General features: G+C 36.3%; 1 protein-coding gene across 3 annotated transcripts in view; it reads right to left on the bottom strand.

Moving 5' to 3' along the window:
* The window catches only part of NUP133 (nucleoporin 133), a 34,393-nt gene that overhangs the window by 9,143 nt on the left and 7,921 nt on the right, over window positions 1-17,329 (bottom strand). For 2 of the 3 annotated variants that reach the window (XM_030499590.1, XM_030499592.1), the window contains exons 6-21: window positions 15,958-16,128; window positions 15,119-15,274; window positions 14,960-15,030; window positions 14,221-14,368; window positions 13,368-13,515; window positions 12,487-12,644; window positions 11,225-11,316; window positions 8,779-8,942; window positions 7,849-7,943; window positions 7,506-7,730; window positions 6,377-6,499; window positions 5,874-5,973; window positions 4,735-4,977; window positions 3,388-3,521; window positions 1,620-1,778; window positions 279-414 (exon numbers count right to left, since the gene is read on the bottom strand). In XM_030499590.1, coding sequence (XP_030355450.1) covers window positions 279-414; window positions 1,620-1,778; window positions 3,388-3,521; window positions 4,735-4,977; window positions 5,874-5,973; window positions 6,377-6,499; window positions 7,506-7,730; window positions 7,849-7,943; window positions 8,779-8,942; window positions 11,225-11,316; window positions 12,487-12,644; window positions 13,368-13,515; window positions 14,221-14,368; window positions 14,960-15,030; window positions 15,119-15,274; window positions 15,958-16,128 — 2,323 coding nt within the window. The remainder of the gene's footprint in view (window positions 1-278; window positions 415-1,619; window positions 1,779-3,387; window positions 3,522-4,734; window positions 4,978-5,873; window positions 5,974-6,376; window positions 6,500-7,505; window positions 7,731-7,848; window positions 7,944-8,778; window positions 8,943-11,224; window positions 11,317-12,486; window positions 12,645-13,367; window positions 13,516-14,220; window positions 14,369-14,959; window positions 15,031-15,118; window positions 15,275-15,957; window positions 16,129-17,329) is intronic. The other variant, XM_030499591.2, reaches the window with a different exon arrangement.

Genomic DNA, 17,329 nt, shown 5'->3' with positions numbered 1-17,329 from the left:
TTCTTAACTATGCCAATATTGTGTGTTATTAGAAAAAGTGAAAAGGTAGACTTCCTATGCTCACAGTCCTAACTCACAGGTGAAAGTGAATACTTCAATTACTGCCTCACATTACATTCCTTATCCTTCCTGCTATGACCAAAATGATCAGTCTGTTTATCCTTAGCACATTGTTAGAGCCTTCAACCTAACAAATTAACAATGTGCAAAATTAACGTGATTCTAACTCAATAACTCCATTAGTCAATTCTTCACTTTGCTCTGTTTTTATTTCTTACCATCTATTTTCTCTTGCAGAATGTCTTCTGAGAAGTCAGATGCCAGTGCAGCTAATTTGCTCAAGCCAAGAAGTGTTTTCTTCTTTGCAAAATACCGGGTCTCTGTATTTGCTAAAGTCTGCAATGTACTGTGAGCCTGAAATTAATAAAGAGGTTAGAAATCAGTTGATCAGTTTCATAAGTTAACATCAGAATGGTAACCGCTAAGCATTTAATCTGAACTGCAGTCTCACAGCTGTTTATAATTTGTGATATTATAACCCTTACTTTTAAAAGTCGCACAACTTGCACATTAAAACTCTGCATTACTCTCTGCAGGAAGAGACACAGAGCTCTACTCCAATTACAGCCAAAATATCTTTTCAGTACTAATCAAGAAAAACTATCTTATGATCAAAGGATAAATTGCAACCTCACATGTTATACCTCTGGGATCTTCTTCCAGGCTTAGCCACAAAAGCCAGGCAAATATACTCTGAGAGAACAATTTCACATGCAGACTGATTTACTTGTTAATTCAGGAATCTGACAAAACAAAACTATATGCGTAACTGCTGCAGCAGACAAATTCTCGCCTGTATGGTTACCAGACAAAGGAACAAAAACTTTCTGAGCACTTACTCGGAAACACTATCCAAACCTAATTACTTGTGTATTTTAAAATCCTTGCCTGTCTTCACAGTGCTTTGGTGCAACAGAGAAAACCTCAGTCAACCCAAATGGAATATTACAATATTCTCTGGGTGGTTTTGTTTGTGGGTTGGGTTGTTTGTTTTGGTTTGGTTTTTGTTTTGGTGGGGTTTTACTTACCTCCCCCCTTTGCTATTGTTTTAATAGCAAATACCAAATGCTGTTTGGTATTAACCTTCCCCACCCAAACTTGTAAACAATGCATGTAAGAGATTAAAGTAATCAATACCCTTTTTAATTTTGTGATGCCTTCAAATTACTTTAAATAGTCTTCAAATACAAGTTTCAGGTTTTCCCTCACTGAAGTAATCAGATAATGCTATTGATAGTCACCGTAAACCCCCAGTTCCATCCAAGTAGTGATCACGCAGCCAAACAAAACTTCCCTTGCTAAAAAAATATTAGTCACCAACAAGGGAAGAAAAGCAGCCCTAATCTCCATTACATGGTGCAGCGCCTTATATGATATACCAGATGGTGCCTGGAGGGAGGCTTTGGTACTCCATTAATAACCTGTATCATCTCTCCCCTACCTCATCTAGATAAGCTGGTTTTTGATGAAATCATAACTAGATAATTTTCCTACTTGAGTATGTACCTGACCTGCTTAACATGCAATATTTCAGCTTGGTTTTATTTAAGAAACCCTACCTTTTGCAAATCCTGACTATTGATTTCATGTAACCAGCTCAGATGCTCATGAGCTTGCAAGAAATTGGCCAGCTGTCCATGCTGAGCTATGGGCTGAGATAACAGCTTCCCTCGCTTTCCTTTTTCCAGATACCAGCGAAACAGGAAATCTGAAAAATTCTGAAGATAACAGCAATATGAACGCATTTTAGAAGCTACATTCAAACATCTTGTTTGTCTTCTGAGGCAAAATGCTTCATAAAAATACAATTGGTAAGAACATGTTAAGAACCTGCTTAACAAAATAAGACAAACACACAAAAATAGCGTTGATGAATAATCTTAAGAGTCATGACAGAAATAGCATTTAAAGAATTCATTAGCTACTCTGCAACAGATGCTGATCCACTGAAGGATGCTGTGTGTAACTGAACAAAGTGCCAAATGTAAGTTCTTCATGTTAACCCACAGGAACGGGAACAGGTATCACATCAATCATAGTTCTGGTCTTATATTTTTCACTTGTTCCTTTGCTCCCCTCAGAACTCTGTGCTTACTATTTCCTTTCATATATATGTTTACTTCTTCCGTCACTGTTTTTGAAACATTCTGTCCTATGTCCACGTGAACCTACAACCTTACTTCTCCACCAGTTAAAAATGGTGTCTTAAAAAAGAACCAACTCCCCCTATTTTATCCTCAAAAACTTCAATATAAAATAACTAATCCAGATTTTTTTTTGAGATTTGTTTAATCTTTTCAGAGTAATTTTAGAATAATGCTAAATTTTAACTGCATTAACAGTTTCAAAAATCAAGTTTGAAGAGATCATCAGTCTGACATTCTATCCATTAGACTTGATCTATTCAGCTCTACACTTGCAACAGGAATTTCTCTTTAGAAAATTTTACATTTTTTCTTGAAAATAAAGGATGTGAAGGTAAAAAAAAAAATAAAAAAATAGAGAATTCATCCCCTTCTTTGGCAGTAAATGTGAATGTTTAATCCTTGCTATTAAAAACCTTTACAATCATTTCTGTCCATTCCTGATACTTTTTTTTAATTAAAACAACCTTTCTGTACTCTATTAGGAAACCTGTAGACACCGGGATTTCTCCTTCCACAGTGGTTGTGGAAAGCTAAACAAAGCTATCTCACCAAATCTCAAATTAGGAAATTTCTGTCCCAGTCCCACTCACTTCAGGTAGTCTCTACTGCCTTTTCCTTAAGCTTTCCAATTTTTCAGCACATTTACAAGTTTTTAAACCAGATTTTAACATAGGAAACATTGTCCAACAAGTACCTAGCAGGACAATAAAAAGAAAAGAAAGGCCACAGCAATACCCCTACCTTCCTACTCTTCTTAACTAACTTTCTATTTATACATTTAAAAATCTCATCCTCTTAAGGAGGTTATCCTTAAATTTGCACTATGTTCATTTAATAGACCAATCTACACTGACTACAGCACCTCAGCGAACAAGCCACAGAATGCTAGAAAGGCATCAGGAGTGAGACAACGTATTTAAAGCACAGAAAAGGTCCCATGAAAAGCCACTGCCCATACAGCTAGCACTCGTATTTCTCATGACGTGCTCTGCAGTCTCAGAGTAATACACTCCATTGAGTTCTGAACAGTGAATGTTGACTTCAGTTTTCCACAGTTCCCCCACATGTGTATGTAAATATATATGCATTAAAGAAGAAACAAAAAAAATCATAACTTTGCAACATTTCAGGTGCAAACTTATTATAAAACGCTATATAAAGGAAATAGAAAAAGAGTTACCTGATCTGCAAACTGATTCATGTACCGTTGTAATCTGGCCTGGTTGTCTGTCTGCTCACACATCTGCACCAGGATATCAAAGTCATGGTACTTCTCTGCTAAAGTGGCCGCCATCTGATATTGTCCCAGGGACACTAACCAAGAAAAAGAAGTTATCAAACAAGCTCACATTTGACTGTAAGAGGATGACAAAGGGCAGAGACCAGAAAAATGAAAACAAGTTTCAAATGTTCACATCAAGGACCTGCTTACACATTCCCAAAGAAATGCTGCATACATATCCTGTGCACATGCAAGCTCACACACCTATCACCTTGGTCCCCCAATGCAAGAGGGAAGAAGTTTAGAATACTAAACGGATGGTACACATCCCCTTTTCTCTGAAAGTTACCATCATCTGCTATTTGTGCTGAGGGGTAGATTCAACCCATGACTTAATATCTGTAATAATTGTCACTTAATTATGCAAAGTGAAAAAGCAGCAGGCAAAGGCTTTTGATAAAACCAGAATAGGTAAAGCCAATGGGGTTTTTATCAAAAATACATTATTTAAACTATTTTTGGTTCAGATATCTACGAGTTAGCAAAGTACTCAATTTTGTTTGTAAGGAAATATGAACTTCAGGTTGAACATAACAATACAAAAGGTATTTACAAGCTAAGACAGACCATACCTGTCAGTAAAACCAAGAATAATCGCTTAAGAGACTTTTCTTAAGAATGTTAGGACACAGTGATTATTAGAAATAGAACAATTATTAGATTGTTCTATTTATATCATTTAGTTTTAGCCTAAAAAAAAAAAAATAATTAAACTTTATAAAGTCACTAAAATGTATTTACTCCAAGTTATTTCCAATTAAAAAAGGGGCTTTGTTTTCAATTACTCATTAAAGACCTGACCACATCTGACACACTAAACAACAGGTCTGATTATTAAATAAGCGAGATTCAGACAGTAACTTTTTCCTGGTAAACACCACGGCATAAAAGTTTATGTCAACCTGCAACAATATAAACATTTAGAAATCCATTTATAGGCTATTTTCAGCCAAGTGGTTCAAGATAAATTCCTGCCAGAAAAATATGAGTTAGCAAAAAATTCCAGCAGCAATGTGTTTTATTAGAGGTATGGGCATGGATACAGTCCTGGATGCAATTCTGTAACCCGTTTTGATTTTGTAAGTATCTCATTAAATCATAAACCCAGCCTTTTATAACCCGAAGGCAAGTGTGTAGAAGAAACAGAATTCATACACAGATGCCATTTACTCAATCAGATTTGCAGAATGTCCTGATCAAATGGAACATTTAATGCTTGTGTTAAGGAAAACAGACAGTACTTACGGAGCGGAGACAAGAGTTCTGTTCTTTTCTGCTTGAATTCCATCTCCACATTGCTGTATCGCTCTTGATCAGCAGGGCGGTCCACGGATTTCAGCTGAGAAGCATAGCCATCCAGGAAACAGTCCAGTAGTGCCACCAACTGCTCAGCCACAATGCTGCGCAGGTTACTGTCCACCTGGGGATACACCATCTGCAGAATGATTCCATGCTGACGGATTATTGCTGCACGAAGGCCACTAGATGCTTGGGGAAACAACACAGTGCCCATTAAAACCATGATTCTATCACCAAAGGAACCTATGCTGAAGTATAACAAAAACATTACTAAGTAAAAAAATAGAAAGAAGAAAGCAAATAAACATTTTAATCTTAACAAATGAAAGCAATACTATAAAACAGAACTAAAACAAGCACATGCTCCCATCTTTACATACTAATTTGGCCAAAATGTACTAAAAAAAGAACAAAACCAAACCCACCCCCTTGAACTACACAGATCTACACTGTCAACTATCAACACGAGCTGTTTTTCAGAAGAATCACTTGCAGGATCTGTAAGCCAAGCAGAGAATACACACAAGGAAAAGGCAAGTTCTGTTAACCTGATTGAAATACTTGGATGTAATCGTCAAGACATAACACAGCAAAACAGCTTGCATGGGTCACGCTTTTCAAAAGATTTATCTTGGGAGCACTGAACAAATGTGTCTGATACATAGAGGCCACAAGGAAGCTTAAGCACCAGCTGCAAAGTGCTTGCTTCTGCAAACATGTGTTCTGATAGTTTTTCTTGTTATTAAACCATCAAAACAAGACACGCTGAAGGAAGTAGACAATCATCAGTCCTTTTAAAACAGTTACAGATCACATTTCATGAATCATTTTTATGTTATGTATCCCATAGGTGAGCTATTTCCCAAAATTGGTTTTTGTAGTCAAGTCTGCATCATCAATACTGGACAAAATAACTGTTCACCGATTCATTCCGTTTCATTCCCCAAATGAAACCTTTAGCTTCTCCTATTCTGACAACCTTGTAGCAGCTTTTAACAGCAAGTTCAACACTTAGATTGAAATTCACGAAAAATATTTTTTGTTTAGGATAGATAGTTAATAAACTAGTAATAATAATTTCTCACCTGTCCATGGAATATATTCAGGTTCTCTTTCTGGAAGCTCTTCCGTTTTATACAAAGAGGCTCTAGACTGACGATACTGACTAGCAGCTTGTAGCATGTCCTATTTAAAGGCAAGGACATAAGTATTTTAAAGTTTTATAAATGTAACACAGACTGCAAAAGCTACTGCATACTGGATTTTATAATTCTGAAATGTACTTTCAATATCCCCCCTTCAGTGCTCAAGCACAAGCTTTTCACTCTTTGCTACACACTCACGCTTTCACAACTTCCAACAATGCTGCAGCTTCTCAAATTCTCTTAGCAGTGGCTCAAGAGGAAAAAGAATGTCCCTAATTCTGCATGGGACCAGACCATCTTTTCCTTCCTTATATATTTGGCCAAGCGTGCACTCACTTTTGTTCTCATGTCATCAACTCAAATATGCTGCACTCAACTCGTTCAGTGCTCTTCAATACTTACCTTCCCCTCCCACAAACTTCTTAGTTAATGCAGTTCTATACCTTAATGATGTTGTTCACGTTGACAACTATCTGGGCCCACTCAATTGATTCAATAGGCATATCTTTCAGGATTTGTTCCTCTTCTTCTAGTAAGCATTCAAAGATGGAATCTATCTGGGACACCTTAAAGACAGAAAGAAAAATTGCAATGAACACAAACACACCCATTACCAGCTGATACCAGAAAGCCAAGTCATGAGTTGCACAGAAAAACAAGTAAGTATTGGAGAAACCACAGCAATAGCCAGAAATATTAAAAGTTATCAACTACTCTAGTGGATAACAAAATCATCAGCTTGTATTTCATATAATACTTAGAACACAAGAATTGCCTTCTTTCTGGACTTAAATCCAGGAAAAAAAACAAACCAAACCAAAATCCAACCTAATTTTTGAAGGCAACTCCATAAACTTTCATTAAGCACATTCCTCCATCTTCTTCTGAAACATTTGGCAGTAGAATCTTTGTCCAATAAAGTATACTGGTCAACATATCTGCTTTAAAATAGCAGAATATTATTTCTATCTTTAATCCATTAGCAACTACTGTCCTCTACAGGAAAGAAGTTTCCTAAGAATAAATGTTTTGTGTATAGTTTTTTTCAAGTAGGAAGGAAAAAATAAAGACTGGGTGCTTGACTGGAACATGGCGCAAACTTAGATTCACTAAGCTAGATTGAAACATAGATTAACTAGCTCAGATTCACTAATGTTAGAGAGGACAAACATGAGACTGAACTGATATAATTCCATCCAGGACAGCTCAAAGCAGCTCTTCTATCTGGAAAGCTTCATATTCTTCAGTTCATGTCTTAAAAATGATAATTTAGCAAACACCTTCTGATGGGCCAGAGAATTTCACTTGTCTTTTTCATTGCTCATCCATGTTGGTTAGTTAGAAATCCTAACAACTTTACTGCTGCGACATAAAATTTATCAGAATTCATGTTTCAGCTGCAGACATAAAAAAGCATGTAAGAAAATACTACCACACCAACCCTATTTAAAGGGAAATTGTGTAAAGTTAATTTGATTTTTAAAGCGAAAATTTCCAAAGTATACACTAAAGCATTGCGACTTTTACTACATGTGATACTATACAATGATTCAGAAATAAGATGTTTCTTACCTCTCGAAAGAACACATCTGCAGGGGTAAGATTTGGTGGAATATCACACTCCCTTTTGTTTAATGCCATCAGTATAGCAGCATTCACTAGATCAGGCAGCCTGGAGTGGTGATTCTTGAGAACAATAGCTGCTGCTAGTTTCTCTGCGTGCTCACAGAGCAACAACCGAGTTGCCATTGGCATCGCTCGCACTGGAAAACTGCCCAGACGTTCAAATACACCAACCTTTTAGTAAAAAACATAAACCACCACATGCACTTCAAACAGTGTTCTAGGAGAGTTATGTTGAGACAAAACAGTACTCTACTGTGTGTGCTGATACCAAAGAACAGTACAATTTTACCTGATGAAGAAACTCAATGAAGAAGGAATGTGCTTTTGTCTTATCCTCTAGCTGATGAAGAAGAATAAGAGATGTATTGCTGAAACCAACTGCTTCTAAAAAAGAGAAAAATCTTAGATCAGAGCACTTGGTATCTTCATTGCTGGGTAACTATTTTTTTCCCCTCCCAGGTAAACACATTTCTATACATTTTTATGCCACACAGAAGCAACAGCAGCAAGCATCATCCACCGCTAACTATTTACTACGTGAACTTTCAGACTAAGTCTCTGCTCAGTAACTGGCAACTACTGCCTAGGGGTCCTGGGGACAGTTTCAAATTAGCACTGGTCATAAGAGACAGAGAAGCATGAACAAAAATGTTTCTTGCTGAAAACATGTCTGTGTTAATCCTTTACATACAAATACTTGAATATAAATTTCTCTAGTCTTCTTTTTGTCAATGCCCCAGAGAGACACAAACTCATTCTACACAGAATCCAAGCCTACCAGAAGGTGTGCAGCCATGCTGACAAAGGGCTAAGCATGAGCAAATCAGCCATTTCTCTTAACATATCTATTTATGGAAAATAATTTAGAACTATCCAAGGAATCATAGAAACATTAAACTGACACCACCTGTTCCTTGCACAAAGCACCCTTCTCAGAAATCTGTTTTCTTTGCTGTTTGTGTTTACTACATGAAGACAAGAACTAACCACAGTAGCCTGTAAGTCTGTCTGGCAGTCTCATAAGATGCATTTTTTAGCCTTTCTGGAAACATACCTAGTGGTGATGGAGGGCAAGGGACACCTATGCCTTCTGTGCAAAGCTTTAATTATGATTTCACCTAGAGTAATAAAGACTTCCCCCCCCCCCCCCCCAAAAACAAAGAAACCAACCCCAAAAAAAGCAACAAAACCCTTATAACTAACACCACATTATGTTTACCTTCTGGTACAGATTCAGCCCATCTTGGATCAGAGGCAGGGTAATCATCCATTAAATCCACACTGATCTGAGTCACTGCCCTATCCAGTTCAGTGTCAGAATCCAGATCTGTGTTACTCGGAAAGAGCTCAGCTACCATGCTTTGTGCATTGACTATATCTTTCCTGAAATAAAAGAAACACAAAGTATGTGAAATAAAACCAGCAGATACAATTACCGGAACAAGAACCATTCAATTAATAGGATTTTCTGATATCCTTTTTGTAAAGTGCTTTAGATTATAAACATCTAGCATTGTTTGGGCTCTCTTTGAACCAACTGTGGATAAAAGGTATTCCGATTCTATGACTAAAGGTACTCTGACTCTTTTCAAGCAAGCAAGCTGTACAACTTATAAAGAGTCCAAGCCAGGAGGTGTTTCAGGTCACTATTTATTTTATTGCCATTATTATTATTATTTAAGAGAAAAGATTCATCATACAGAACTAAGTCTAGACACCTCTGTTAGCTAAGTCATCAAGTTTCTACTGCTTGCTTTAAAATCTTCTCAAGAGTACATGTAATTGTTCTCACAAATGGCAATAGAGTAAAAGCACTCAGGAAAATGCTTCAGCAAATACAATGCATTATTCTTATTTCCCATAATTTCGAAGAACCATATTCTATTCAGGTCAATAACTAAAAAAGCAAGAAGCACCCAAATCCTTAAACCTCCAAGGTATAGAGTTGTACTGAAGAACTCATGTAAGAGGTATGCCATACTCAAGAAAAGCACTGATTTGATTTTGTGACTAAGAAATTATAGTATTGTAACTGAGAAGGGATACTGTGATTCCAGTATATTATCTGATTTTGGAAATATTTGTATTTTCCATGAAGCTTCCAGTTTGAACATTTACAGGACCAATGTGTCTTAAAATAAAAGCCATCAATGCATCCGTAAGTTGCACAAAGGTTACTAAAGCAAAGATTACTTTTAGAAATATGGAATATACTGAATCTTCTATTAAAGAAAGCCCCATCTTTACTTCTCCACAGGGCATGTGCTTCTAAGGAGTTAAAGATCCCGCGGTCTTGTAAAGCTGACTGCGCTCACTGCACAGCTTCCACTGACTGCATGACTTGCCATTATTTGCTCTGTATCAACCACCTGACCATCTGGACAGGCCATTGCTAACTCTGTTCTACGGAAGTCCGCTCCATTCATTTTACCACACTATTTTTCTGGAGAAAACCTGCGTCAATACTATCACATAAAATTATTAATTTCTCCTAGTTTAATAACTATGACCCATATTTTAATCAAAAGAACATTAAACTTTCATACTGGTTCACAATGCTTTCCTTACTACCTCCTACTTTCTTCTGACGCTGTTTACAACCCCCTTGCTCACATCCTCGGTAATACCAACTTCCGTATTTGTTATCTGTGCTCACAGACCTTAGCCACCCAGTCACCTCAGGACTTCACTACAATCATCTTCAGCAGCAGTTCTGTTTACTGACATGTCCACCTTCAAATATATGTAGATTTTCCTCCTAAATTCTGTGCATGTTCACAGATTTTTGTCTTGATATCCTTTATCATATGTGCCTAATCCCCTTCATAATCTTCTACCTCACATGCAGCTTTATGTCAAAAGCACTCCTACTTCCCATTATCTTATATCTGTTCTTTCCATTTTTTTTTAAGACTCTTTAAGGAGATAGTCCTAAGAGGCTTTGTGGGTTGTTTTTTCTTTTTTTTGTTTGGTTTTGGTTGTTTTTAATAAATATACATTGAAAACAATCCCCTCTAAACATAAATAACCTAAGTATACTGCTCTTTTCTCATCTTCTCTCTCTTCTTCCTCCTCTGTTTATATTACTCATCCCAACATCAGACCTCTCCGAGGCACTGCATGCCTCCCAACAGTCAAGTTGCTTTAATCAGGATAGTTCGATGAACAGTATCTCCTTCCACTCCCACTCTCCCGTATCAGTCAATCTAAAAAAGATCTTGCCACAAAATGTGCCATGCTAGTTACGTTCACGGCCACATAAACAGTAATTCAAGATATTCAAAAGTGTTACTGAAAAGAGCAATGCAAATAAAAAGGAGGAAGGAAGGAATGTCTTTTAACAACAAAACACCACTTACTACAAGAATAAGGAAGTCAAAATAACAAAGTTTAAAGTTGTTTCACTGTCAATAATGTAACTATAGAATTTACACAGAGTAAGCGAAGTCACTGAGACTACAGAAGTCTGCTTCTTTCTAGCACATATCACTTCTTCACTAGCCCAAGACATAGCTAATGGTTTCCTAATAAAGATGTGCATGTGTCATTAAGAGCTTTGATTAGAACAGTACAAGAGTATCTTTGCCAAGACAATCTCTTACTCAAACATTAGAGTGCTTTCAAGAATAGCAAACAAAGCCTCAAAAATCAAGTGCAATTTGTACCTGCAGTACTGTAGAAAAGCAGCTTTCAGCAATTTAGTCTTATCTTCTTGTGCTATAAATTCTAGCCTACTGGTTATGTCAAATGCAGGACTCTGAAAATGAAAAGTAAAAACTTCAGCCAAAAGACAAATACTAATCATTATGAAAACAATTTTTCTAAGTAGTAACAACATAAATTTAAAGTAAAAATGCCACCTAGAAGCAGTTGTGTTTATTAAGCCAAACATTAGGCCATAAGATACATTACAATGGAAATCCCAGTGGTGTGACCTAAAATATTCTAATAAACTTCACACAATCTGTAAAAAAACTTATGCCAACTTATTTCACCAGTCAGATTTTTTATGATAATTATTTTAACATTTAAACCCAACGTTTTTGACAGAATTTAGAAGGTATTTGTGAGTACTATCGCCCACAAAAACAACCTAAGTGCAGACAAATCTAACTAGAGATTACCTCAGTAAGAAAAACAGTTTTACCTGAGCATACTACACACAAAGGTCTTCCACTAAAATACTAGTTAAAAACAACTCATTTTAAAGGTGGTTTAATTGGAATAAGGATTGAAACTCACTATTATCACACAGAAATATTGTCTAAATTATAATCTAACAATTTTTCTATTCTTCTCTCCCACTCCAGGGACATCTTGGCAACAAATTCCACATACATTTTAAACTAAACATGTTTGATATGAATTAGAGCTTAATAAATGCAGATTGCACAAAATATCAATAAAAATACTTTCACATATTTTTAATAATGTATTACGATAAATATATATATCTCCCAAAGAGGTCAGAAACAATATTCAGCCACTATATAGCCCTTTTCAACTTAGCTTGCAAGATTTTCACAGCGTGATGAGAAAAGTGTGTCTCTAACACAAAGGAACAGACACAAAAGACTGAAGAAACCATCCTGATCAAGAAGTAAGAAGGAAGTCTGAGTCTCTGCACAGCATTATATCAGGCCTAGAGACATACAGTAATACACCCAACATGAAAAAAAGATTTCATAGAAATCTCAACTCCAAAACAAAGGAAAACAAAAAAGTTACCCAAACTGGCAGATACTGTCACATTTTGTGGGTTTTGGAAACTGCCTTCATTGCAAGCATTAAAGTCTCTACTTAAAAAAACCCCACAACTTTAAAACTCAAAACAAGTCAGGATTTCCACAGGGATAATTCAAACCCGCCAGAAAAACAATTCTGTGTCTACCCTCAGTTTTCAACCAGTCAAGCAAACAATTATTACCTCACTTCTTGGTCCAGCAACAGAACAGGACAGGGAATCTTCAAGGTCTTCTGGAAGCACAGAAATGTTTTCCCTGGACAAGATGGTGATAAGTCCACTTTTTTTGGCAAAGAAGATGGGGAGGCTAGTACAGGAACCTGCTCCTAAAATACTATCTCCTAATATTGGAGAAGGGGAGGAAGCACATAAATGCCACTTTAAGAACAACACGTAACAGTTTCATAGACAATTACTCGATTTCATCTTGAACCAACCGACAGTAACTGACAACTCCACCTGACTTAGAGAAATTGTGGGCACTATTTGCTACTCGTGTATTTCCAGATACTGGAAGTTTAAAGATACAAAAAAACCAACCAAACAAAAAGAAAACAAAACCCAACCAAACAAAAAACCAAACCAAACCAAAACCAATGAAAAAAACAAGATTCAAGTGGTCCAACCTCTACCAAAGGACTGACGTGCATGTGGTACTTGAAAACATCTGAAGGTCAAGGATGAGAGACATCTGACACAGACACCTAGTATGAATTTTAGGCTGAGCCTCGACACCATGTTAACTTCAAAAAAAACCCCGAAACCATTCACAGTGAATGTTGGAAGAAAAAGCAAAGGGGTGCAACCCTTCCCTCCCCCCAGCCAAAACCCCCATCCTTTCATATATCAGGAGTAGGGATCTACTTCATTTTCATTTGCAACACTGTAGAGTAAGCAATAACAATACTGGATGTCATGGCAGGGCTTTCCCCATATGCTCATGAGAAACTCCCAGCATGAAAGATTTAATAAAGAGAAAAAGGAGCATAAATAAGACTCTGCTCTGAATGAAAACATTTAATTAGAAAGTATCGGTGAAATGTTATTATTCTCCCCTGTGTTACCTTGTACGCCAAATATGATTTTCTCCTGTGGTAAGGAAATTCTTCCAGTTCCAGTGGAACAAGCAAACACTTCATTTTCCTTATAAAGGTAAGCAGCGTGGCTGAAGTAATCTGGGACTATCAGACAGCACACCACTTCCTCTTCCGACTGAAAGTGTTACATATGAACAATATCACATATACAATCAAAACCCTAAACAAAGATCTAACGTTTTGAAGGATGACATGACTTGCCTGAATTAAATTTTTAAGAAGAAGATATGGATATAACTTTTATAACCTAAATGCCATTACAGGCAATAGGAAGAGGGGGAAGAGTGGAAGAAGTTTACCAACAAAAGTTAATGCCCAAGTTTGTGCTCTTTCTTCTGGAAGCATAAACGAGGTACACTAAGGACAACCAACATGTCCTCCCTTCCCAGCAAGCCAGCAGTCTAGCAAGGACCAAAATACAGTCTCTTCCTTGTCCTACTAGAGAGTCTCAACAGAGTCAGAGATCTGTTCTAAATGGACTGCATGAGTATACCATAAAATTACTCTCTGGAAACTTTCACAGACAGGACAAAAGTTAAAATCAATCAGTAATGATCAGATGTTTAGACTTCTATTTTTGAGGCTTTTTAATCTTATACTTGAAAATGTAAGGCATAAACTTTACGTACAATTACTATTAAACATTAAAAGATGCTAGTACACATTTTCCTAAGAATACTCTGAACACATACTTCCAAGAACAACCTTAAGACAGAGAACTTGATTTTCCTTTAGACAAAAATCTGACAGCTGATTTATGTACAGGAGCATTCTGAAATACTGTGCTCTCAACTCAGTTTCTGAGCCTTCATTTGCATACCTGAAAAGACGGATTATACTGTGTGACCTCCACAACAACATCATCAGATATCTGGTAGCCTTTATCTTCTACTGTTATCAGAGTGTAGTAGACAAGACACGGACGATCGCCAGGATGCCATGCTGCAGCAAGTATCACCAGTCCATCACTATTCAACCACAGATATCACACCATTGAGAGATGATTATTACATATTTTATTTGCTCAAACTCTACCACTCACAAAAAACAGATATCTAAGTACAACCACAAATAAGTATTTTCCAATTTTATTTTTAAAGAAAGACTACTTGTTCTTTCAAGCTGTTCTAAACACTGTTTTTTTCAAGCTGTTTTACTAACAGTATTCATATTGCAGTAGAAAGCTGAATGAAGGCAGTTGTGATTTTATATAATTGAATACAAGAGATACTGAATTCTCTGCATTTGCTGGAACAAGCTACAATTGCTTACTTGCTCTGTTTATATTATCAAGACAGAACAAATACTCAAACCTGATAAAATGACACTAAAAAAAGTAAAAATAATTACTCTTATGTAAAGAATTTGTAATGCTAAAAGACATAATGACAGCATGAAGCGTATAGGATAACCTAGTTCCCCAATACGATGTGTTTATTTTCTTAACAGAGGCACTTAAGTAAAATTAAATTGCAATTGCTGACAAAGTTTTTGCAAGAAAACACAAGACATTTATCTCATTAATATCAGTCTTACCAGATGCAAGTGTACTTCCTTACCGATTCTGTTGCAAATCCATGTATTGTATATGTACTCCTCCTTTAATATCTTCATAGTTACTTTCAGAACCCTAAAAAACAATACATCTGACTTACAACTATATATAAATAGGCTATTAAAGAAACACACAAGCCCTTTCCAGGTGAGTTGGCTCTTACCCAAATTGCATCTGTAATATGTTCTTTCAGGATCCTGTTGATATCCCAGCTGAGAATATAACGTTCTGATGAATCATCAATCTCCCATTTGTTTAGATTTGAACTTGTTAGCATATAAAAGCTTGATCTCTCTTTATCCCAAAGAACGCTAGAAATCTGCATTTAAAAAAAGAAAAAGCCGGAAAGGTTAAAGCACAGCCTCAATATTTGGATGCAACAATCTATGCCACCCTCAGTCTGCAAAAAAAATCATCACTTCCTTGGGCAACCTACACAAGTTACATTACAAGATGAGAGTATCAGATAATTTCCAAGAGAAGTCTTATCTTACAGATTAAAGAACACCTATAGTGTTCTATAAACACACTATTGGTGTTTTAAAAGTTGGAAGAAAGTATGTTTTTCATACTTTCTTCCAACTTCCGTAGAGTTCATTGACAAAGCTCAACCCAATCACCAACCCCTGGCAACCCTAATGAGGAAAGTAAAATTACAGGTTACTGTAAGCTTCTTCAAGTATTAATGAGGCTATCACTAGAAAAGAGCAGGACTTTGATCCTTGTATATCTCCCAAGAAGTATTACTGCTTTAAAGGCTCCTTTTATTTACATGTAAAGAGCAAGTTAGCTTTCTCCTTTACTAAGCATACAGATTTATTTGATTTCTTTCTTCCAAATTTCAAAGAAATATAAGTAACAAAAATGAGGAGTCTTGTCTTTTCATCACACATCTCTCTTTTCATCACACATCTTTAGTCTTTTTCCTTTCTTAAACACCACGGCTAGAAATTACGAGGAAAAATGAAAACAGATTACTATATGAATGTTATTCAAGCTTACCATGGCATCATTTCCAGGAGACAATATACCCAGAAGAGAAGAAACCTTCCTACCAATTCCAGAAAACATGCCCTGACCCTGTGGCAGGGCATGCTGATGGATCTTGCCAGAACTATCTGGTATCAATCGAACTAGCTGGCCGCTGGAGGATGATAAAATAAAGCTTCCTCCCTAACAAAGAGAAAAAGCAACTATATTAAAAAAAAAAAAAATCACATTCCTGAAACAATACTATTGTAAGATAGAATTCTTTATGTCAGCTTGTAATGGTAAACACTAAACAAGAACGAGACACAATGCATCCATAGCACTTGAGAGCTAACAAAGAAAATAAAAAGAAAGTATTACTCACATAAAAGACCATTTAAACAAATTTTCCCCATTATTCTCTATGCTTGAAACACTGCAGTATACAACTCAAAGTATTCTTTTTAAATTTTAAATCATATTTTTGAAAACATATGAAAAGACATTTAATCTCTAGGGGCACTCCTACATTAAACATTCATTATATCAAATTACAAGTTAAATAACATTACTTGCACGTGTGCATTTAAAACCTGAAGTGCTATTAAGCATACTTTAACTTTCTTTTTTACATAGCATCCTATTCTACAGGACACTAATCTAAACGAATTGTGTAACAAATCTTCCATCTGGTTATGACAAAAAAAAGTCAAACATCTGACTGGCAGTCAGCACTGGCAGGGACCCTGTACACCCTTTGAATCAAACTAAACTGAAAGGTGGGCTCTGACCACTGGCAGATGTTCATTTCACGGAGCTAGGCTGCAACTACATGAAAGTAACAGCCTGCCTCCAAAATGACCTGTGCAGACAGTGGCACTGCCTCAGCACTAACGTTTTTACTTTATAGATTCTCAATTACTGCCTACCACTACTTGCTAACATAAACATAGCCTTCATTCCCCCTACCACCAAGGCATTACAAAAACCCAGCTGCATTCAAAATTTCTGTGTTACAAGGGATGAACAAAGCCTGTCAGATGTACAACAATTTAAAAAACAAAAAAGAATGTTAATGGCCTGGAGGTTGCTGACTGTTTACCTGCACAGGAAATGTTCACAGAACAAAATCAAAAAGAAATTTAAAAAACCAGCATAATTTTCATCATCATACCATATGAAAATTATGTTAAAAGTTGAAGCTGCACAATGATAGGATGACTATTTAAGTATGGTTGTCATATGAGTAATAACGTAGCTTCAGAACACTGATTAATAAAAGGATATTTCTTTGAAAACACAAGTTCCTCTAGCTCTGAATTCACATTGATAGCAATGTTTCAACTACAGGTTTGATAAGACCTTTATTTCCTCATCTTGGTGTCCAAAACTTGGGCACAATTCA

This window comes from Strigops habroptila, chromosome 10 (assembly GCF_004027225.2).
Source record: "Strigops habroptila isolate Jane chromosome 10, bStrHab1.2.pri, whole genome shotgun sequence".
Taxonomy (NCBI): Eukaryota; Metazoa; Chordata; class Aves; order Psittaciformes; family Psittacidae; genus Strigops; species Strigops habroptila.
Note: the sequence above shows the minus strand (reverse complement) of the source record. Positions and strands in the feature narration are given on the sequence as shown.